The sequence below is a fragment of the Sylvia atricapilla genome, chromosome 2 (assembly GCF_009819655.1).
Source record: "Sylvia atricapilla isolate bSylAtr1 chromosome 2, bSylAtr1.pri, whole genome shotgun sequence".
NCBI classification, from domain to species: Eukaryota; Metazoa; Chordata; class Aves; order Passeriformes; family Sylviidae; genus Sylvia; species Sylvia atricapilla.
The window spans coordinates 100,300,456-100,324,405 of NC_089141.1; the positions used below are offsets into that span (position 1 = coordinate 100,300,456).

Genomic DNA, 23,950 nt, shown 5'->3' on the forward strand with positions numbered 1-23,950 from the left:
ACTCACACCTCTTTAATGTACCAGGATCCTGTGAGCCTCAGAAATACTGCATCTTTCCAAGATGAGCTATTGGAAATATTTTGGACATGGGAATTGGTCTTAAACAGTGCTTAGTAGAAAGGATAGGACACTAAAACCTGAATAAATCAAAATTTCAGCTAAAAGTTTAATCAGGTGTGACTCGGCACAGACATTAATAAAAGCAAAATTCTAAAATTCAGCGGGAAAACATCCAAACAACAAAAATCAAATCCCACTTCTCATCTTAGATATTTAAGATAACATTTTTATTACAAAATCCAATAATTTGTTTTTCCATTGCTAGTGAGATAGCTCATGCTCTGATATTTAGGACATGAAATTCAAGTGAAGGTAAAGGCATGAGCAGGTAAGTGTGTCAGGTTTAAAAACCCAGGCAAGCCCAAGAACACACCAATGCCAGTTTGTTCCCAATCTTCCCTAGGTATACCATCAGAAAAATTAATGTTTTCAGTAAAACTGTATAGCAAAATAGCCAGTATATGTGAATTGTCACAACTCAGAATCATATCCAGTTTGGTACCAAAAATGTGGGGAATTTTTTTCTCCTGTATATCATTCTGTTGGACTTTCAGACAATAAAAAGCTAAACTTATTTACATATTATAAAAAGCTGATTCTTAATTTTGATCTTGCAATTTAATTAATAACAAAATGTTTTCATTGCCTTAGCTTTATGTAATGAGGAAGTTGAAAGGCTACAGATCCATCTTTACACTTTCTTTTTACAAGATAACATTAAAAGAGTGCTATTAGAAGAGCCAAACATCAACCCACTGCTAAGAGAAAAGTACATTAAGCTTCATGACACTGTGGAGAGGCAGAGAGACAGTAATGGAAATTTAATGTTTCCAAAAACTCAAAACAGAGGAGGTTGCCTGACTGAAGCATCAGCTGATGAGTCTATCATCAGTTCTACTCCAGCAGCCAGGACTTTTCAGAGGCCATCACTAACAGGTTCTAAAAATAGTCAATAGACACCATGAGGCTCAGCTGTACCTTAGAGAACACACATCAGAGACAGCAAGATACAAAGGCCACCTTTTAATGCTGTCATGACACATACTAAATGTTTTTTGAAATAACCTCCTCACTGTTAAACTGTGATTATATCAAATAGAATTTTTTTGACTACATGTCAACTTTTTGCTTCTCAACAGGCTGTATTGACAAGAAGTGGTATTTAAAAAAAAATCTTAAAATTGATACTGTATCTCTGAGAAATATGGAAAATAATCTTATAATTCATGTATCTAATATAGTAATGAATTGGTAATGCATATTACCAGTTCATGCTGCAACAATTGGCCCACAAAAGCAGTATGTTCATTTAAAAGCATGCCTTAAAGAAGGAACTGCTGTTTACTCTAAGAGTACCTGATCCTGTCTGTACTTACATTCCAAAATGCGCCTTTGAAGACAAGAAATTTGGCAATCACCTTACAGCTGGGACAAATACTTTAAAATCAAACAACCTCCCAAATATTTTGATTTTGCAACAGTCTTGCTTTCCAGCCGGCTGAGCACTCACCGAGGCACAGGTTCTCAACCCTTTCCAAATAAGGGGCAAGCTAAGTCCCACAGTCAGGACTCAGAAATATTTGGCACTTCCAAAACTAACCCCAGGCATCTTCAAAAAAGGAAATTTTTGCTCTGAACAAGCTTCTGAGGTTAGTCTATGGCAGAGCATGAAAAGAAACCAAGATGATTTCTTCTGGCTATTTACTCTGATCTGCCATAAAATTTAAATGGACACAACAAAACCAATAAAATCAGACAACATTTTTCTCTCCACTGGGGCTGGTGTAGATTGTAACAGAAGGACAGAGAAATATGGGGTTTTATTAACTTTATTCCTAAAAAGCCAAGTTACGTAATTTTTCTCTTCTGTATTTCTTTCACTTTCAGTTCACAAAAATTACATTAGCCCTTCAAAAATTCTCTTTATAGATGGTCAGTGAAATGTAATTTAAAAATCAAATTTAAATAGATTTAACCAAGACATTAAATTTAATTATTAACTTAAAAATACTTGCGTGTTTGCACAGTGTTCTCCACATGCCCTGAGCTATTTTCCCAGGTCTCACAGTAAATCTGCCAAGTATTACCTTATCCATTTTACAAGGTGGGCTGAACAGTTCAAGGCTGCTGCTCAAGACTGCAGAGCCGAACCCCAACCCCTTCTAGGGTCCTCTAAATGCTGAGCAGAACCTCAGCGGCTGCCCAAGGTCTGAGTTCAATGCCTGGGTACAATCCCTCACCCAAGTGCCAACTTCATAACCTGGAATTCATATTCAAGGCTTCTACCTGGCCAAGTCCTGTGATACCGATGTAGTTAAAATTTCCAGAGAAACAAAAAGGAGTTACTGCAGATTTAAGGTGCTTGTCATCCATGGAGGAAGGAGCTGTTCTAGAGGCATGAACACACACCTTTTTGAGATGTAACCTAGAGCGTTTCAACACTACTACTAATCTGGCCAAATTAGTATGGCCAAATCTTCCAGGGTTTACTTGTTCATTTTCTATGTTTTCAGACTAAACATGGAATGAGATTATCATTCTTAATTAGTTGTGTAAACTTGTTGAAATTTCTGCAATCTCCTTATGGAGATTTTCAAATCCAGACATTCAGTGTGCCTGAATAGAGCCTCATGAAGCACTATGTGTTAGAGAGCACTAGTTGTATCAATCACATAAAACATATATAGAAAAAATTGAATTGATGTATATTTCTCGTAATCCTTTTAAGGGAATGTAATTCTTGAATTGATAGTTTTACTTGACGAAAAAATAAACTAAAGCCATTAAAATCCCCATAACAATCTCAGCACTCCTTGAGTCACTGTCTCTCTCTCAGGAGGTATACAGTGCTCTTTTGTTTTATAGGTATATCTAATAGCTCCTCATCTTAGATAGCCACAAAGCACCCTCAAAGAATTAAATACAGGAAAGTAGGAAACCCTTCTCCCACTTACAGTTACCTTCAACTTATTCAAAGACAGAAACCCAATATTTGTGTTACTGCTGTCTTCTCCTTACAAGTATCACAGGTTTGGGTTCCACTGACACTCAGAACCAGCACACAAATCCAAGTCTGAACAAAGCATGGGCCATGATGCTCATCAAGAGTTAATGCTTTGTGGCTGCTTTTGCACAAGATTTGTCAAAAGCCGTTTTTAGGATGTTTATTATAAAGTATATATTACCAAATTACCTGGGGAAAGAATATTCATTCATTCATATAGAAAAAATTGGGATATTCCATCCTGAACAGAATCACCTACCTTGTTCACTTAAATAGCATCAAACACTACAGATGCCAGAGCTAAAACTACTCTACACAATTAGCTCTTCCAAGTCTCACTGTGTTTATAATGAACATAATTCATTATAGCATATACAGGTTATAGAAAGCAGTTTGCAATCTTACTGAAATGTGCACCTTCACTTAATGCCCTTTGTCCCTCTCCATCACATTAAAATTTTAAAGTTTAAAATACATTCACTCCAGTCTGAAGGAATGTTACATTTAAATATTTTGAACAGCACTGACCATGAGACTAGGTCACCAGTACACATTCACACTTGAAAATGTACTCCACTGCAGAAATATTAAAGATTTTCATCATTGCAGAAGTTGGGGTTTTCAGGATCTTATTTTTGTGGTATGGAATAAAGGTGACAAGTTTACCTTAACTGGAAAAATAAGGAAAAAGAAGAAAGTATCATAATTTTCTACCTCTTATTGACAGAGTAAACTTTAAAAGTTTTTCTAAATTTCAGCTGAAATCAGCTTACAAAGATCTTGGTGGTCCTCTGACGTCTGCTTATTCAGAGATCTCAGGAGAACACTACATAGCAATGAACATCTGTAGTTCTATAAATAGGAGCACCTTGGCAAGTATTGTGGAATTAGCCTGAAATATGCAAATAGAATTGACTTCTTTATTTTTTTCCTCTGAAGATTCAGATTTGATCACTGAATTAGGAAAAAAAAAATACTATCTGCTTGAAGAACATAGTAAACATGAAGAGCAACAGCTTTCCAATTCATGTAACAGCACAGTTTGGATTCACACTATTCTCCACGAAAAATTATAAATAGGACAACCCACTCCCATGCTTATACTATTGCAAACTTAGTTACCAAGCATGCTTTTCACCTGCAGCAGTACTGGCCCACTGTAAATGAGAGAACAAAGTCCATGTCCCAGTTCTGGCCTTTTTCCCTTTGGCTGCTTGGGCAGTGGGTGTCGGAGGTGATAGAAACATGCTCAGCACCTGGAGGGAAAAAGTGCTGCATGTCCCACACCAGTAATTAGGAATCCTTAAATCGAGTTGTTATAGAAAACATGGCACTTTAATCCCTCCACTTTAAATAAACCACTGTGTAGATGTTTGGTTACTTTCCACATCTAAAGAAAAAAAATCCCTTGTAATTAATTCTGAAATACAAATGCACCAATAGAAATGCACCACAAAGTCATCATCATTGCCTTTTCTCTTCTTATTCTGCTCTGGCTCAGGAAGTCTTGCACTGCTCAGAAAGCATTGACACTGCTGCAACTCAGGTAGCTCTGCAGGTATACATAAATCATCATCATCTGACCCTTTCAGCAAAAGTTAAGAACACGGCATTCAAAAACACTTCCAAGCAAGAGATAAGCATGTGCCATCCTATCAGAGCGTTATGAGCTAAAGACACAGACATACATACAGAACATCAGTAATAAGTTTTTCCTTACTTGACTTTACTTGCTCCTCCTGTGCTATTCCAACATCATCAGAATCAGAGAGTTCCTTTATGAAGTTGGAAGGAAACATGCCAGTCTTTCCATTAAGTATACCTTCCCACCAGCCCTCTTCCACCTGCATCGAGACAAAAAAAAGGGTTTTTTTACATAAGCAACACTTTACTGAGCACCATTATATGCATTTAATAAATTACAGTAATGGCTCTGAAGAGTTTATATTAATTAATTTCAGGTATAACGAGCACATGGCATAGGCTCCAAGCCAGAATATCTCTCTTTTTTTTTTTCTTCATAAGTGAAAACAAGAGAGATGCATGAACCCATCTGTAAATGTCAGCAGTGCTGACAGCAGTCAGAAGCACAGACAAGCATTAAATAAAAGGACAAAAGAGCAAGTAGAGAACACAGGGTGCCTCAACGTTTCAATTTTTATGGATATCCATTCAATCAGTAAACTTTCAGTGCACACTGTATGGTTATTCAAGACCATCTTAATGGATGTGATTTGCAGATTCTGTTTGAATTCCCTAAGTAATCAATGGTGAAAGAGAAACACCTACAAAGGGCTACTCAGAGAATCTAATTTAGGTATCTTAATATAATGTAAACATTCTTGCCTTCCCCCTCAAAATCAGAAATTTTGTATTTTAAAAATTAAGAACGCTGCTACATTGTTCATGTGTAAATGTAAGAAACCTGTGGAGAAAAAAGAACATACTAATTAATATTTGACTCAGGATTTACAGAGAGGTACGGAAATACATAATAATGATATTATCAGGAGGAGAAGGGACACTACCTACCAAATCCCAAGAGAAAATATCACTTTAAAATTGCAAACTCCCTCCTCTATAACCCATTCAGGATTGAATGGTGGTGTCAGGCAGTGAAATGACAGCCCTTAGAAATGCCTTTAGGTTATAATGGCACAGCAAGAAATGACTGATTATATGCATCAGCTAAACACACCCTTGATAGAGGAATGTTTTTCATCTGTCAGACACTGTCCCTTCACTAAAAATATGACAGGGGAGGACAGTGTAGATCTGTGACACATCAGTCTCCAATAATGTTTGACTCATCTCTTTCCTGCCTACCCTCCCTCCAGTTATGAAAAGAGAAAGTTAATTTTACTGTTAAAAAACCAACCTCACACTTTAAATTCAGCTAGTTAATTATTGTAAAAAAATTATTTGAAAAGTCTTTTCACTTATCTGTGAAAAACTTAGAGTCCTTAGAAAAGAAATATCATAATAATACAACTAAGTATTTCCTCAAAATATAGAGGAAGGTATGCATTTTTTCAACTTAGCAGCATGAGACATTTTAATAAAAACCCCACACATTCCTTGATCCTGTGAGTTGAATTTTTGTTTTAATTTGGAAGTGGTTCAGACCAGACTTTCATTTAATCTCAGCATTTGTCCCTGACAAAACTTCTCCCCTCCAATGTCTCAGTACTATTGGTAAACTCCAGCACATGTCTGGGAATTATCTTGCTCTTCTTACTATCTTGCTGCTACTTCAGAAGATAGAACACATACATATCACTCAATCACTTCAGTGAGGTGGAGGTTTTTCATATCACAGTATCAGAGTCTCTAAAAGGTAATATTTGCTTTCTTCTCTCCAGATTAATAAAAAGCAATACAGAAAACTGAAACTGCATGACACAGCACTCAGACTCTACAAATCATATCTCTAAAGATGATTTGATATAAATGTTATATTCCATATAAAAATATATTGTTATATAGAAAATGCACAAAATGGCCAAGACTCTTTGAGCTATAAAATATTTCTATTTTTCTAATGCAGTATTCCCAGGTGGCTGTATTGATTAGAGCTACATGTTAAACCATAACTGCATTAGCTGATTGACCAGAAGATTAATCAGAGGATTTACACAGTTCCCAAGATCCCTGCTTTGCAAGACGCTGAGATTACTTGACAAATAATATGACCAATATCATTCAGATCCATCTTTTCATCAACTAATTTTTGCTTGCTTACTTCTTCCAGAGTAACACTTCAGAGTTTTCTTACAGTTAGCCTTAGCACTCTTCATGTGATGTGTTGATCTATGGATCTCCATCCGTATGTATAGAAATATATATAGACATAAAGATCTTCAGGCAGCTATATCTAAACTGCACATGAATATAATCAGATCATTCATTAGTTTATTTTAAGTTTTTCAGCTGGCTGAAATATTGTCTGAAAATGCCATGTCATATTCAATAATTCTACAAAATTCAGCAAAAAATCTAAAGGAAAACCCAGGGTTTTTTTCCACAAGGAAAATGCAGGATCATGTTAGCAAGACATTAAAGACTGAGGTCACACTGGGCCTCCCAAAGATTTATTAGGAAATTTTCATCAAAAGTATCAAAAGCTTTAAGTATTTTAAACATTAAAGCCACCTGCTACATTTCCTTAAGCCTCAAAACACACCACTAGAGATGAATCCATACAATATAAGACACTAAAATAGCTTCAGGATTTAGTTATCCCAAACTAGGGCATTCCATTACCATATGGTTTGAAAAGCTGCAATAATTCACAGCCAATATAACCTTACAAATGAGAATCCATTATTCATGGGGGGTAATCCATCTGGAGGCACGAGCTCAATAAAATTTGTTACTGTGCTATTAAAACAAAGTGCTTTCAGAATTTATAAATTTACTCCTGATTTATGCCCAGCATTCATGTGCTAAACCAAACAATCTAAAAAGAGGAGGGTTTCATTTGGCAGTCCATGTCCTGTGCTGGAAAAGAAGTTCTACTAGCAGCTGCTTGCCAGAAAATCTAGGACTGCCATAGCTGCTTGCTTACACCTTGCTATATAGTTAATAGGCTAAAGTTGTTAAATGATTAAAATATCCAGCTCTTTGGAGTCACTGACCTAAAATGCATTTCCAATAATTTCCCATATTGGTCTGTTCCACAAGATGTTCTACAAGCTGCAGCTTTGTCTGTTAAGCTGACAGATTACTTACAGCTTAGCTAAGACAAATGAGGGAAGCACTGAGTCAGGAAAGGTTTCAAATGGAAGAAAGTCTCCCTGGATCACAACAGAGTCCTTCTGGGCTGTTGAAACTAAAACAAAGTCCCAGGAATAAAAGCAATGCCAGAGGCAGGCAACAGGGGAGAGAGAAGCTCAGGGTGAACAGATTTTCTTCTGCTTTGAGAGAACTAGAGCATAGAAAGCAAAGGAAAAAACCTCCCTTAGTTTATAAATTCTAATGGAAAACATGGAGCTCAAAGGACAAAAGCAATCACATGTTGAAAGGAAATTAAAAATACAGATTCCCAAGAGCCAAAATCACATCCACTGCTAATGGGAAAACAAATTTTGGAAACAAGACCTCAAAAGAAGATGGTGCCTACAGTGCCACTTGATGGCTTACTCTGGGAGTGCATTCAGAGAGCCATGCCCCCAAGGTGTCAGCCATCCCTTGGGACTCTGTTACAGCAGAATATATCTGGAAACTGTTTGATAACTCGGGTGCAGAAGGTAAAACTTAGAAACGGCACAATTACTTTTGTACTAGGGAATCTTTCCAGCTTCAGGGTTCTTTATTTTAAAGTGTCAAAATGTGCTTTGGGAATTTTTGTTGGTTTGCTTTTGTGGTTTAGGTTTTTGTTGGGGTTTTCTAACATTATCTTCTAAACAAGAAACTGAGGGACTGTGAAAGCAATCACACAGAACTTGGATGATCTTCTATGGACTCAGTGGCACTTGCAGCCTCATTTCCCAAAAATGTCCCCTACCACACGAACTAACCAAATAAGTAGTCCTAGAAATGCTCGTGAAAAACCTGTTAGAAGAGAATCTGGAAAAATTGCCACAGCGTTCCACGGGAAAGTACTGAGGGATGTGAAACCCCAGCATTCATTCCCAGCTGTTTTCTTGCAATTTATACAGCTCTATATTTGTGGCACAGATCATCCCCTCACTACAGTTAAATATTCATTCCCCTTTGACTCTATAGATGCCAAAATAAGTCACTGCAAGAAAAGTCCAGCTCAATCCCAGTTTATCCTGTTCTTGGACATGGGTTGCACTCTTTATCTGGTAACAAGAATAAAAAAAAAATCCCAACCACTAATCTTGCAAATAAGAGGTAACAGATTTGTTAAAATTCAACTTGTATTTTTATAATTTCAAAAGAGTTACCAATAGGATTTGGTCATGCAATATATGGCAATGTTACACAAAACTCAAAGAATAAGCTCAGGGGTATTACAGAAGGTCTCAGTCAAGGACTTGTGAGCTTAACTCCACACACCACACACTGCCAAAAAGCTGACTTCTCAGCAGGAGGAGGCCAAAAGGTACATAGCAGCACAGTGACAGAGTAATCCCAAATGCAAGCAGCCTCAGAGTTCTTGGATGACGTGCCAAATGTCCTTACTCTCATGATACAGGTTAATTAGCTAGCATCCCATAAAAGTGTAAGGGTGAAACATAATTGGAATTCAGATATCTGCATTTAATAAGACAATTAGTTACAGTTGTATTTTGGAACAACTGTAATTAAGAGTTAGAGCTAATGAAGTAGGAAAATGAGAAGCAAAAAGCTATCAATCACACAATAAACGTGAACATAAACAATGATGAAAATGCTTCTCTTGTTAGTTTTAAATGTACTTTTAATTTAAGTCTGTTAATTAATATCTCATGGGTATCAGTGTCTCTGTAGCTATGGAAATCTATTTTAATGACAAGCATTTTATCTATTGTGTTGAATGTTTGATCTCATTATAATTAATTTCTAACTATTTAGGACAAACAGGAAGGAACAGTGAATTCTGAACACATACAACCTCTAAGGATATCCATCTGCTGACAAGTTCAAAACTCACACTTGCTGTTGTTTCAATTCTACAGCCCCAAATCACTTCTGCCACAACAGGAATTTCCCATTTGACCAACCACTACTACAGACGTAAAACCCCTTTCAAAATCTCTTATCCCATCTGTTGGCAGCAGGAAGAAGGATCTTTAGCTTTGGATGCTACTACATATGCAGAGGTGGGAGAGGGAAAACACCCTCATCCTCAGCACATCCCCATGTGATGTCAGTGTAACCTCTTTTCACTGGGAATCTGGGGACACAGGCTTGGACACTGCTGGAGGCAGCTGAAATTTGTGCTCCCTTCTGTCAACCCTGTGCTGGAGGCAGTGATCTTAAACAGGCTTGAGGAGGAGCAGAACACTCTTCTTTAAGAATGCAGTCCAATTGGCTTTTCTTTGCAACAGAAGTTTAATGGGTTGTTCAACTAGAAGTAACATTTTAACACCCTTTTTTTGCACAATAACTACATGAAGATACAGAGGCAGCATTCTGACCTAAATAACTACATGAAGATATACAGGCAGCATTCTGACCTAAACAATACCAGTTTCAGTTTGCCGTAACTCAGTTAGGAATTGATTCATTTTCAACTAAACAGAAATCCATAGAGATTTTAAAATATTAATCCAAATCAATTAAACCAATGAATTCAACTGATACAACTTCCTTAGGAAGATACAATTAGAAGCTATCTGTGGGAATCTGAGACCTATTCATGACTAAAAAGATGGGATAAGAGAAAAGAGCAACTGGAAATGGGAAGTGAATGACCATTAATATTCCAATTACACTGAACTGCTCTAAATAATGCAGAAGATAGAATCCAGTTTTTAATCCTGAGTAATGATAAACAAAACCTGTATTTTACAAGAATTATCTCGAATTGTTGCCTATGTGGAAAGGCTTTTTCTGGTTCCTTGAGGGGTTTTGTACAATAATACAGGATGATTTTGTCCCTTGCAAAAAAACACCCTCAACTTTCACAACTGAGGAAGACGTATTTTTTAAACAATAAGTCGCTCACATCAAATACTTATCATATGAAATAGGAAGTGCTGTATAATGATAAAATCACTATGAATTCTGTTTCAATGCAATGACTCTTTTTGCAGCACTACCTAAAAGCAGAAGGGCTAACAATTATATCAGCACATTTGTTGGTGCAACTTTCTGCATCAAATAAAGTTCCTGTTTCAAAAGAAATATTCTGCTCTACTTTTTCGAGGAATTAACACTACTATGATAAGAGCAGAAGAGGAAGTTACAAGTGTTCAACATCAACTGTTTAGTATCAACCCTAAAGGTTCCACAACAATACTTCCTGAAGCACTGAGAATTTTTTTCCATTTTCTATTTTCCCTGTTCCACCAGTTTATCTTTCACTCAAAGGAGCAATCCAAGTGGGTCTCAAAGAATATGCCCTTAACTATAAGCACACACATGCAAGTACATGGAATGTTTCAGTTCATAGTTCTACATTTTTCAATATTAATGCAGACATATTCAGTCTCTTTTGGATATAAATAGATCTAGTATGTATAATTAAGTTCTTCAAATTAAAAAAAAGACAAGAGATACATTCCATAAGAGATGCCTAGTGTGTCAGTTAAATTATTTAATAATATAATTCATTCAGTAGAGTTAAATTGTTGGCTGGATACTAGGAAAAGGTTTTATTCCATCAATTTACTCTTAAAAGACACAGACTCAAAACTTTTAAGCAGCATTTGCATGGCCATGTGAGGTCAAATATACCTCAAATTACCCAACGAAAACAGTTCATGTGATGTCATGAAATTCATTATAATACGGAGTTTACAATATATTCAAAATATGCTTTTATAACCTTGAATTCCCCCATTACAAAACTGCTCACAGACAGAATAAGGTCGGTTAAGTGACACATCATGTCTGATTCCAGGCAAAGAATTATGCGCAGAGTTGGTGTGTGCAGCTAGGTTAGAGCAAAACCAGTGATCACTAAGCTTCTAAATTCAGATGTGAGAATTTAATCTCTTATAAGAAAATGCTGGGTGCCATGTAGACCACAGTAGAATTTATATCCTTTTCAAATTGATTGCTTAAGTGACAGATGCAGGAAAAAGTAGATTAACTATATATCCTTGACAAAAATAAATGTTCAATTACTAAATGCTGAGTCATAGCAGAGAAAAAAATCATACAAATAAATGATACAAACTGCAACACACATTATATTGGCTGCCTGAACTAACTAAAGTTCTTTTTAAAGCAAAGTAAATAAGAAAAAATGAGGTTAAATGCATTCTACTTAAAGGATGCATGTTATAATTCTGACTTTGGTGCTCGTGCTATTAAACTCAAGAAGTTATTCGTAAAATCTCTAATGGAACACTGATGGTATTGGGAGCAAACACCATTTCTTGATCCTGCAGCCAGAGTCACCCATGCAAAGAAAATCTCTGTCTCTCTGTCCAAGCTTCCATAGCTTCTTCCCAGTTCCTGTAATTCATTTTCCACATCCAGTTCTAAGTAAAATAAGTGCATCTTGAGTCTCTAAATGTTTTGTTGGGGGGGGGGGGGGGTATTTGCTTTTAGGGTTTTTGATTTTAACCAAAATGAAATTCTTAAAATTTGCTGCCAAAGATGACAAAAGATGAACTCTAGTAGAGATCAAGTAAATTTCTTGAATGTGTTTAACTTTACAAAGCTAGTTTTTCCCTGTGGCTGGCTTACTAAAACTGTGAAAAGTTTCTTCTGCTATAATCTTTGGTTCTTCAGGGTTCTTCAGAGATATAAACTCAAGAGCTCTGTAACACAAATTTAGAGCTCTTTCCCTGAACAGAACTCTGAAACATCAATGGATATAAAACCAGCAGGAATGCTACAGAGGAAAAAAAAGGTCAGAAAATCCATAAGAAAAAAAACCCAACATCCCATAATCCCTAACAGCAACCCAAACCAGACAGGTCAGTACAGCAGAGAAGAAAAATGTCTGATTTAAATTATGTACTGAGGAGCTAAGCATGCACAAGACATGTCAGAAATGCATGTATGTATACTCAGTTAAAGATGTGCTCACCTCTCCCACAACTTCAATGATGTCGCCAACTTTTAATTCCAATTCATCTTCATTTTGAGGCATATAACTGAAAGCCACCTGACATCTCCTTCTTCTGTTTCTCTCTCCTGAGGGAAAATAAAGGAAATAGGGAAATTGTAAAATGAAAATAAAATTCCATGCCAAACACAAGCCAGGAGAAATTATTAAAGATGAAAAATTATTCTTTGAGTATTGTAATCAGAATTTGAATGTTTGTGATACTTAGTCTATCTGCCTAGATTTAACTTATAAAAAGAGCCAAAGTTTACCAAAGACCCAAAATGACAGGATGGACAAACTTCACCCAAAGGATCTTTCCAGATGTATTTGCTACAATTTCTCTTCTAGGCTACTGCTCTATTCACATGGTGCAGGCAAATCCAGAAACTGGAGGGATGGGGAAGGGATCCAAAGCTTATAAGGAAATAAACTCTCAGCTGTATCTTTTTTGTCCACAATTCTTTCAAAGGTGTACAAATAACTCATTAAACATTCTTTTTATTTTACTCACAGAATCATAAAGTTGCTTAGGTTGGGAAAGACCTTTAAGACTGTTTAGTTCAACTGTTAATGCAGAACTCCCAAGTCCACCACTAAGTCATATCCCTAAACCCCACATCTACATGTCTTCCAAATACCACTTCCCTGGGCAACCTGCTCCAATGCTTGACAATACTTTCTGTGAAGAAATTTTTCCTAATATCCAATCTAAATGTCCCTTGGCACAACTTGAGGCCATTTTCTCTCATCCTGACACTTGCCACCTGGGAGAAGAACCCAACTCCTACTTCACTACAAACACCTTTCAGGTGATTACAGAGAATGTTGAAGTCCCTCCTCAGACTCCTTTTCTCCAGGGTATTCAGCCCCAGGTGCCTTAGCTGCTCCTCATTGAACTTGTGCTCCAGACCCTTCACCAGCTCTGTTCCCTTCTCTGAACATGTTCCAGCACGTCAATGTCTTTCTTGTAGGAAAGGGCTCAGAGCAAGGCATTGATCTGATGGCTCATGGCTTCTTGCATGCTCCTTCCCTGTGACTGGAAGGATAAAGAAGAATACTACTTGTGCTCCTGGTGCCTTAAGCAGCTGTCCCAAGGCCCTGAAGAATCAACCTCCTGATTGCCCTTAGTCTGCTAGCTGCAACTTTATCACTGCCTACCTGAGAAATCAGTAATGGACAATAATCTGAGGGCTGTACCAGGGTAGGAACCTTTCTATCCACACCTTCAACCCCAGCCCCAGGGAGACTGCAGAGTTCCCACAGTGGGTCCTGTTGGCATATCAGGCCTTCTGCTCCCTTCAGAAGACAAGAGTGACCCGCCTTTTTTTCTTTATGGTAGCAGTTTGGACACAGGGCATAGGCTGACATCACCCAGGTGACATTTCCGTGGCAGATTAACCATCATCACCGTTGCTCAGTTCCATTTGCAGAGCCTCACACCCATTCTGCCAAGGCACCAGAGAGCTGGGGCATTCACAGATACTCCTGCTGCACCAGGCAGGAACTCACATTTATATAGACATGCAGATATATATGTGTGTGTATATGTGTGTACACACATGTATTTGTAAGGTGCACTAATGTTAAGTTAAAGGAAATAGAAGCAAAACCAGTGCAATTGGGTTAGTAAGGTTAAGACAGGCTAATTCTGATAATCAACCAGACACTGGAAATGATGTTAACAGCAATCTTTCTCTTCTAGCTTGGATGTCCAGACTCTGAATTCATAGCTTTGAGTAAGACCCCTTACTTGACACTTCTGCCATCAGAGCTTTAAGACAGATAAGTGAAAATACTCTGCTCCAGAGGTTTGTTTGCCAGATCTGCTGGCTTACATGTAATTATAGTTGTATGAGATGAGAGAACTTCCCTAAATTAAGTTGCTAAGCTGGCTGCTTAGCCTCTGTTAGCTAAAGTACAACTTGCTGATATGAATCATGACTGTGTTGGAATGTGGTGGAGAAGCAGAAGGCAGGAAGAGAGAATTTATTCAAAACACAGAATTCCCTGAGTATCCTCTCTTCTCTAGAAGGTGTGCATTTTATAAATCATGGTATTTTACATAATTTATATACATATATCCACACAAATATATACAGGCACTCTACGCAAGTAAATTTACTTTCTCTTATGCTATTTCTCTTAACTGTTAAACATGCTCAATATGCACCCAAGTTGAAAGCATAAACACTTTCCAAGCACCGTCTTAATTCTAAAATTAAATTACAGAAGTAGATTTTATGGCAAGTCTATTTTTTGTTCTGCAACATCTCTTGATAATCCTTCTCTAGAGTTAACAGTGATAAAAAAGGTTACAGATCTTTTTTTTCTAATTTATTAATTGGAACTAAAAAAGAAGGTAGAAAGGAATCCACCGATTTCAGCTTTCTGACAGTATTTTTCACAGCCACTTCAATCCTAAATGAGTGGCAGCTTTTTGAATGTTAAAGTTAATACCTTAATGCAGTGTAACCAAACTCACTCAAATTAGGTCTTTTTTCCACCTACAGATGCCTGCTCATTCTTCACCATCTAAAAAAAAGTCCTAAACTGCCAACTTTACAGAGCTGCATTCCAAATAATTTAAATTTAATAAATACCTTCTATATTGAGGGCTTCTTTTATTGTGCAAGAGAGGCTTGCTATTTCCCCTAAAAATAGCATTCCCACTATGATTTCTAACATCAAGTAGCAACTGATGCTGCTGATGTTGCCTGATGTGACAGACTGTAGTTTTCATCCTATTGAATAGTCAATATTGTGTGACTCCTAGGAGAATATTTTTGAGAGTAAGAAATAAACACAGTTCTGGATGTTAATACTACAACTGTATGAATCCTTCCCCCTCCCAAGCCATAAAGTTATTTTATTACTGTATGTAAAATATAGTGAAAGTCAGCATTTATCTCCATTAATCTCATTGCCTCACTGGTCTCTCCTCTCCTCCCAAATCTTTCTCTAAAGAAACACCTAAGTGAGGGGTAGTTGGCCAGCAAGAGATACAGATTCTATGTACCACTTAGTTGCTCTCTCTGATTTAATGTTAGACAACAGATCCAACACTCAGTACTTCTGGTTTTAGGAAGAAGGTGCTGATGGTCCCTATATGCTATGGTTGGTGCACTTGAGAAGAACATGAGTTGTGTGAAGAGCTCTACAGCCCTTTTTCTACTGGTGTGACTAGAACAGACTTTAAAAGGTCTAAAGTTAGGTCAAATGGAAAAAGGAATTAACTTGTATTTAGAAGTTTGAAATAAATAAGCAAACAAATAAATCCTTGAAGGCACAAATCTAATTTGCTTCGAAGTGGTCTTTGATTGGATCCTTAAAATGGTGTTGTTGGTCTGACAGCAGGAGACCGTAAAGGGGTTTCCTCCAGCTGTAAACATGCAAGAGAGCATCATTTAAATGCTCCTCTGGCATTAGCAACAAAGACAAAAGAAAGATGCAATGACAATATATTTGCATTTAATGCTTACCTTTGTAAAGGGCATCAAAACCTGAGGCAATGCTACACAGTCACACTGGCACTTCAGCCATCAGACCTAGGAAAGGTCACAAACTGACAGCTCATGATTAGCTGAAAATCGCAGCAACAGCTGCAGGAGCAACATAGGTAGGAAATAAACTATTTCAAAGTTAACTGAATTTTAAAAGCCAAGTGACCTTTTTTAAGCCCTAAAACCTCTCTCATGGGACAGATGTTTATATAAATGTGTGCATGTGTGAGTGAGTTATATGGTGATTTCTGTAGAGTCTAATTTTCACTGATGCCAATGTCTCGTAGCCTATCCTGTCACTCTGTTAGGACAAAAAAAGACAAGCTGGAGAAACTTCCTGTCTTCTACTTCAGATTTTCCCGCACATGACATCATCTGCCCATCAGTCTCAGTTTGACTTTTGATTCTTCCAGCTTTCAACGCTGTATCTGTAACTGGGGGGAACTGGTTCAGTGCAGTGTCTCCTAGCTAGACAAGCTGGGCTGTGATATGATTCAGCCAGAAACCAGTTCTAAATTTAATGTGCAGAAAGACAAAAGGCAACTATTGCATAACTAAAGATGACTTATACACATATTGGGTGGGTGGTAATGATTTTAATGGTAGAGCTCTTTTGGACAGCCAGCCTAGATGGTTACTGTATCACCTTTCTGTTTCCATAAATCATTGAACTGTTGACTTAGCTTAAGACAATTTAAAGGGGAACACTCTAAAACGAGTTCTCCCCCTGTTTCAACCAATCCCTTTTTACCAATAAGCAGAAACAAAATATAAGTGATTCATGACAATTGTGTGTATCAAAATACACGTTAAGAAAAAAGGTAGAACTGCAAAAAGATAGATGCTTTTGCTTCTAAGAGGTAGATGCTTTTGAGAAAATAACCTAATTAAGAGCAAACAGACAACATTAAGCATGTTACCTTTAAAACTTGCTTTAAATATACTGAAGGTAGTGTTACAAGATTTCAGATAGTCTTAGTCATACTAAATTCTAGTGTGGATTCTGTCACTATCTTCCACAACACAAAGACTCCATCCTCTTACACCAATTCACTAGCAAAAAAATTCTGATTTTAGAAGGCACCAGAATGGCCAAATTCAAATTTCCATTTTTTCCTGGAGGGCTTTGGCAGAGGAATTCTGACCTGTGATTTGACATGTCAATTCAAACTCTCTCATCACCCACATGCTGCTAAAAGGTGAATGGCTTTGGATGGATGACAAAAAACATCTCAAGATCTAGCAGAAAACAGAATGGGATGGAAATATTGGGTGGGGAATTACATATATAGGGGGTAAAGATGTGTTTGTGGGAGGGGGTGTTTACTTTGGGTTTTTTGGTCTGGTTCGAATTTGTGACATTAATACACCAGAGAAGAGAAAGATAAACTGAAGGAGGTGAGGGGAAACAGAGTATCTGATATGTTTGCAGTACTCTCTCATACGGGTTATGTAAAGCTGCCGTGTTTTTCTCCAGGCAGATGAACTGGGAATTGCCCTGCTTTGACATGTGCAGCTAAATCACAGAGACTGCAGGACTCCATTAAGCACAATTAAGCCACAATGCAGTACGGCTTCACTGCTAGTAATGTATTACTTTGAGTGTGTTAATGTTCCACTGTTACTCAGGAGTGTTTTCTCTTGCTAGACTCCACAGCAACACTTCCAAGTTTCAGCCATCTGGCTGCTGCTCTGGATTTTATGGCCAGGATTTGTCTGTGAGGAACCTGAAAGCCTGGAAGACACCTCTTTTATAAACACCATCACATCCTAACACATATGCACTGTCAGAATAACAGCAAGCCTCATTGTTCAATTAATTTATTCTTTTGTTAAAAACATGCAGCAGTAATCAAGCCTTTTAATGGGTATAATTCTTTTGCATAACAGCAGTAATTAACTGAAGCAACTTACAGCAAAAATGTAGTACTAGTGGTCAAAAGCTTTTAGGAGAAAATCATAAATTAACTAAGAAGTTAATTCCATATGCCACAGCTGGAGCCAGGCTTGTGCGTGTGACAGACAGAACTGCAACTCTAGTGAGGCTGAGATCATCACTTAAGCCTAACCCAAAGCAGAAGGAAACATTAGATAAATAACTGTAAATAAACTCAAAAGACACTTCCACAGTTTAACCGTACACTGCCAAAGTTTTTGTTTCTTATTCTGAAAGTTTTAAAATGCACATAAATGGAATAGAAACTTCATCAAGAATGCAGTTAAATCATCACCAGCAAATTAGACAAAGCAACTCCAAACCCCAACAGGAACTCTAGGACTTTGCATGCAGGCTACATACTTTGTAATTAAAATGCAGTATTAAACTACATATTAAACTCAACCACATGCAGAACTGAAAATGTGATTATCAAATCTACTAAATCTAGTACCTGTACCTCTTAAACTTTATCATGTAAATCATTATTTTGGATTAGCATTACTGGTGAAAAAATCCATCACAAAATAAAAATTGGAACTTAGTGACAGGGTTTCAAACAGGCTTTTAAAACTGTACTTTAAGAGCAGTTACACAGTTCTGGTAAATACTGGACAAGCATATACACTCAGCTTCACACCTCTTTCCAAAGATGCAAAAGTATTTTGCAGCAGCAAGAGGTGCTTTTACAGTAACAACAGCTTTTCCCACATTACACTTTCTCTTGCCCATTCTCACAATAACAATTTGTTGCTCTCATCTGCTGCCTTTTACAAGCTGTGCATTCCAAAGAGCAGTAAACGCTTCTGTCCTCACTGCATTTCTGAGCACCAAGGCATCTATCAATTCGTGGCTTGTCCTGGTCACCTTTGAGACTTTGTTTACTGCCACATGCACTAGGTCCCAGTGCCTGGCACTGGTGTTCCCCACTGTCCCTTATGTAATTAGCACCTACGGACATGAGGGGACCCATTATCCAACACAAGGTCTTGCACTTATCTCTGCATTTGGGTTCTTATATACAGAAGGCTTGCAAGGATACATCATGGAATATGGTTGTTACAGTGGTTAGCATAAAGTTCTTACGAAATGACTGAATAAGGAGCTTTCAGAAATACTGCAGACAATAGACATCTGTAGCAATAAATTAGCTTTTCTAAAGAACAACATGGAATATCCTAGAATATTCTGAAATATTCTTTCTTGGATGAAAGACTAAGTTGAAAAAATGCAAGAACAGAAACACAACAATATGTGCAAATGGCCCAGACAGGCCTTTTCTCTTTCCATTCTTATTGCATATATGTCATACTATCATGGGACAATCCCAAAAATTTTATCCCCTTAGCTGAATTTTGAGATAGTGGCCAACTACTTGGTTCTTTGCTGCTTTTTCGTATTGACATCTAGAGTGAATGTTTGAATAAACCAAAGGCACACATGAATAACTGTTGCATCTTTGCCACTTCTCACAGGTTCCATGACATAATTCACATAGCTTAAACTGCCCATGCAGATCAGCACTTCAAACATACAGTAAATGAAATAAAACAGCTCTAAATTTCAAAACTACTGTGCATATTCAGTTTTTGTTATGTTCTCAGTGTAACGAAGGCACTTAGATTAAACCACATGGATTCCCATACAGTAATCTCCAAAAGTATTAGCTCTGTACTACCCAGCTTGCTGTCTTGCAGCTGAGTTCTGGACAACTTAACTAAAGAGTAAAATTCACAAACATCTATAAAAAGTATGACTTTTTTTTTAAAGACTGCTAACAACTGTGCTACTTCATTTTAAGACACCAGAATATCCATTCTTTTCAACAGATTTTCAATCTCTCTGTACTGACATTACACTGCAGGTCTTACTCTGACCTCTGCTAGATCAGTTTCAAATAAGCCTCTCTTAGCAGGGGAAAAAACCCACTATTGTCAACATTTTATTTTCACTCCAACAAGTAACAACATACATTAAACAAATGCGTCAAGAAATGCTGAAAAGATGCAAAAAATACAGCAATGAGTTTTCTGCTTGCTGCACTCATGAGAGCTATTACAAAATGAACACATGCAATAAATCACAACTCTCAACAAAAACCAAAACTCTTTTTCATACTTGGCATCTAGGACATCAGTCAGATTTTTAATCTAGAATTTTGTTTTCCTCTAGAATATCTGAACAATCTGTTCATTTTACCATTAAAGGCAACAAAATTAAACAAAAATTAGTAACACATCCACAAACAGCAGACGCTTCACTCTCCAGTTCAGTGGTGCTCCTAAAGCCTAGGAAACTACATTAAATTTCCCTAGAAACGTCAAGCCAGACAAATCCCAAATTGCAGAAAGCTAACACCGGGAAGCTGAGAGAGGCCCTGGTAAACTGGGAGAATGACTCACGCAGTCTGGGGCAAGGGTCTCACTCTGCAGCACTGAGGAGCAGTCACTGGGGCAGGAGCACTCGGGCATGTGTCTCCCGTGGCAATGGAGCCGTGACATTTCCAAACCTTGTGGAGAGCAGAGCTTTGGCAGGGCTCCTCACCGGGCTGCTGACACGCTGCAGCTCAGCGTGCAGGGTTATACAACTACCTGTCCTTTAGCTCTGCTGAGAGGAAAAAGCCCCGGGAGGAGCCCTCAATCACACTCCTCGTGTTAAGGTTTGGTATTATTTCTCAGTGACCGTCATGAAAATGCTATAATCCAAAATAGCCTGCCATCTTAAAGGGCATGTTAGGAGATATTTTAGTATTCTTGCAGAAGAATGCAAGAATACATGTTTAGAACAGCAATAAACAAATATGATAAATTGAAATAAATCCATTATTCTTGCTGCTGCTGGCCATCTACCACCCCAGGCACCATCAGCTCTGCGATGGCTGAGCAGAAGGTAGGTTTCCTGGAAAGTATCTTGGTAATGAAATTGAAAATTAACATTCTTTGTCCCACAACTTCAAAAATTAACATTGGCACAGGATCCACACAGGATAGTTCCCTCCACAAGTGGAGGAGACATATTTCTGTATCAAGCAGATCAGATGTCTATTATTATCCTCCAAAACTGAGCAACAAATGGGAAAATAGAAACAAAAGGCTGTTTTGGCAAGTCAGCCTACATCTACAGTGCAGGGGGAGAAGGTTAGAGAAAAAGAGGAGGCAGAGTTTTGCAATACCTGCATCTACACAGCTCTGCAGCATCTTTAGTTTTTTGGTCATGAGAAACTCTGAATGCCACAGAAATTTTCCCATCTATTTTTAGTTGCCCTCATCAGTTAAACAAGTCTCTGTGACATTTATAAGCATTCATTTTTACTAAACGAACGAAATATTAAGAGTGATGGCTCATGATAAGAAGGCTGCCAGCAATTTAGTTTTTTAATATAGTGTCATTTTGAAAAGATGCCACAAACAAATCATGTTCTTTTGGTCTTCTTCCTTTTACTTTTTTCAAAAGATTTTAACACATTCAAAAAGCTGTAATTTATCAAGAGGGTGTTTAATCAAAAATGCCAAAAGGTATAACATTCAATTCCATCACCACTGCCTTGTAGCTTTAGTTCTCACGGAAAGCAGGCTTTATATCTCATCATTCTCTGCTCCTAAGCACACTCAGAGGTTTATAGCCCTGAGAGTAAGGGATTTCCTTGACTGCAGTCATTAATGCTAAACCAACAACATGAATCCAGCATAAACGGGAAACAAAACCACAGAGCACCTTACAACCTGAAGAAAAGATACAGGTCTAAAGTGGCCCAATAACAGGCCACACATGCTCAACTCAAACACTTTTTCACAGCTATACAACACCCTACTCACCCAGTTTTTTTCTCATCACTTCCTTAACTATTCCATTTTCCTGCCTGAACAAAAAAGCCCCTTAAATCCTGCAGGGATGCATTTTTATCTTTACAATAATAAAATAAACCAATTTAGAACGATAAGGACATTTGGATATGTTTTGCAGATGCAGTCTATATATGAGGGCAGAAAATTAGGGGAGTGAGTTTGAGCATTACAGGTATCAATCACAGTGCTTAAAAACAGCAGTACAAGAAAACATTTTCCTGTAATTTCCTCTCCATAACTAAAAGCAACCACAATTAAGGTACGAAAAAATAAATGCACATGCATTTTTTTGTAATATACTCCTAGTGCTTTATTACCCACAAGATTTACAACTACTACATATTTTTCCAGTAATATATTTCCTGTTCTGTATTAATATTATTCAATATGCAGATTAAGACAGTAGGATAAAAACAGTCATAGGTTTAACCTTATTTTCCAGATGTATATATGGTCAGGGATATGCACAATTAGCCTTCTATTCTATTCCATCAATTTTAAAGAACATTTAAAAATGCTTTTCATTAAAGTGCTATGCACACATAAGCTTTTCTAAAAACCTTGCTGCGATCTCAGCCCACTGATCATTCATGTCTTTAAAGACTTTCATATTTATTACACAAAATGCAATAGTCACACTTTATAACTGCTCCATTAGCCACTGGAAGCACTGCCATGTCTCAGTATGGTGCTCACTCTTGTCTAGAGGCCTAATACACACTCTGGTGTCACCACATCCCTCTTCAGGTGTCAAAGCTACAGTACAAGAAACAGCCTTATTCAAGGAAGCTCCTTGACATAAAGGGAAACAGGAAAGCCCCTGACCAGAAAAGCAATTGAAATATGACATGCTAACAGGTAAGACAGCAGTCAAAGACTCCCACAGTACTATGGGATCAACACTTTTTACAGCCCTTTTATCATGTGCTGTTCATCACCGCTTTGGGTACAAATATTCACTAAAATCTTGCTTTAAAAAGATCAAAGAGTAATCAGCTTTTTCTGATTAATCTGTGGTGCTGTTTGGAGAAGGGGAACAGGTGAAGTATGTGGCTTCCATTGGCAGCCCTTGAATGATCAAGGAATTTCAACTGACTTTTCCCAGCCACCTCCTGGTCATGCCTTGCATTCAGCTGCATTCTCACAGCACAGCTGCAGCCACAGACAGCTCCTACTTCCAGGCTAATGCTCATATTTGTCCTCAGGGCTAGAATTACTCTGTATGTTGTGAATAGCAGCAGCATGTTTGCTTACAGAGCTACTATGAGCTACACCATATCCTGATACAGTCATCTGTAAATATTAACTCATCTACTAATATCAGTATAAACACCTCCACAAAAGCCAACACCTGGGAACTAACATAAATACTGGATGTTCTCATAAAGTGTGTGCTGTGCACATTATTGAAATCCAGCAAGTAAGGAAATCCAGTAATACAGAAAACTTTATTTAAGCAACATCTAAGAGGAAAAAAAACCAAAAGTAAATTTATGAATTCATATCTCAGACAGAATTTCAAATCAAGCACCTCACAAAGGATACTTAATATCTGTATGCTGCAAGGAAAGATTGATATAAATATTTTTAAGGCTTTGCGTAATTCACTATCTTTTGCCTTTGAAGACAAATGATGAAGCAAGCAAAATATCTGATAACTTAATTGCATCTGAGATGATTCATACTTTTTTATTTACAGAAATAGCCCTTTAAGTAACTTATTACTTAACTTTTTTCTTTCTTCCTTGGAGTAAAAAGTGCTCTTAGACCACTTATCTTGTTTTATTATCTTGTGGTGTTTACAAATGTTCAGTATCTTACAACCTGGTAAGGGACATGGAGCCTGCACTAAAACTGCAATTTAAACAACCTTTTGTAAAGACAAATAAACCCTTTATGCTTCAAAAAGAGTGCACTAAGGTAGGATAA

At 37.4% G+C, this 23,950-nt stretch overlaps 1 protein-coding gene across 6 annotated transcripts in view; it reads right to left on the reverse strand.

Moving 5' to 3' along the window:
- SH3KBP1 (SH3 domain containing kinase binding protein 1) overlaps window positions 1-23,950 on the reverse strand; it is a 212,887-nt gene that overhangs the window by 93,134 nt on the left and 95,803 nt on the right. For all 6 annotated transcript variants that reach the window (XM_066313938.1, XM_066313936.1, XM_066313937.1 and 3 more), the window contains 2 exons: window positions 12,720-12,826; window positions 4,785-4,908 (listed from right to left, as the gene is read on the reverse strand). In XM_066313938.1, the coding sequence (XP_066170035.1) occupies window positions 4,785-4,908; window positions 12,720-12,826 (231 nt within the window). The remainder of the gene's footprint in view (window positions 1-4,784; window positions 4,909-12,719; window positions 12,827-23,950) is intronic.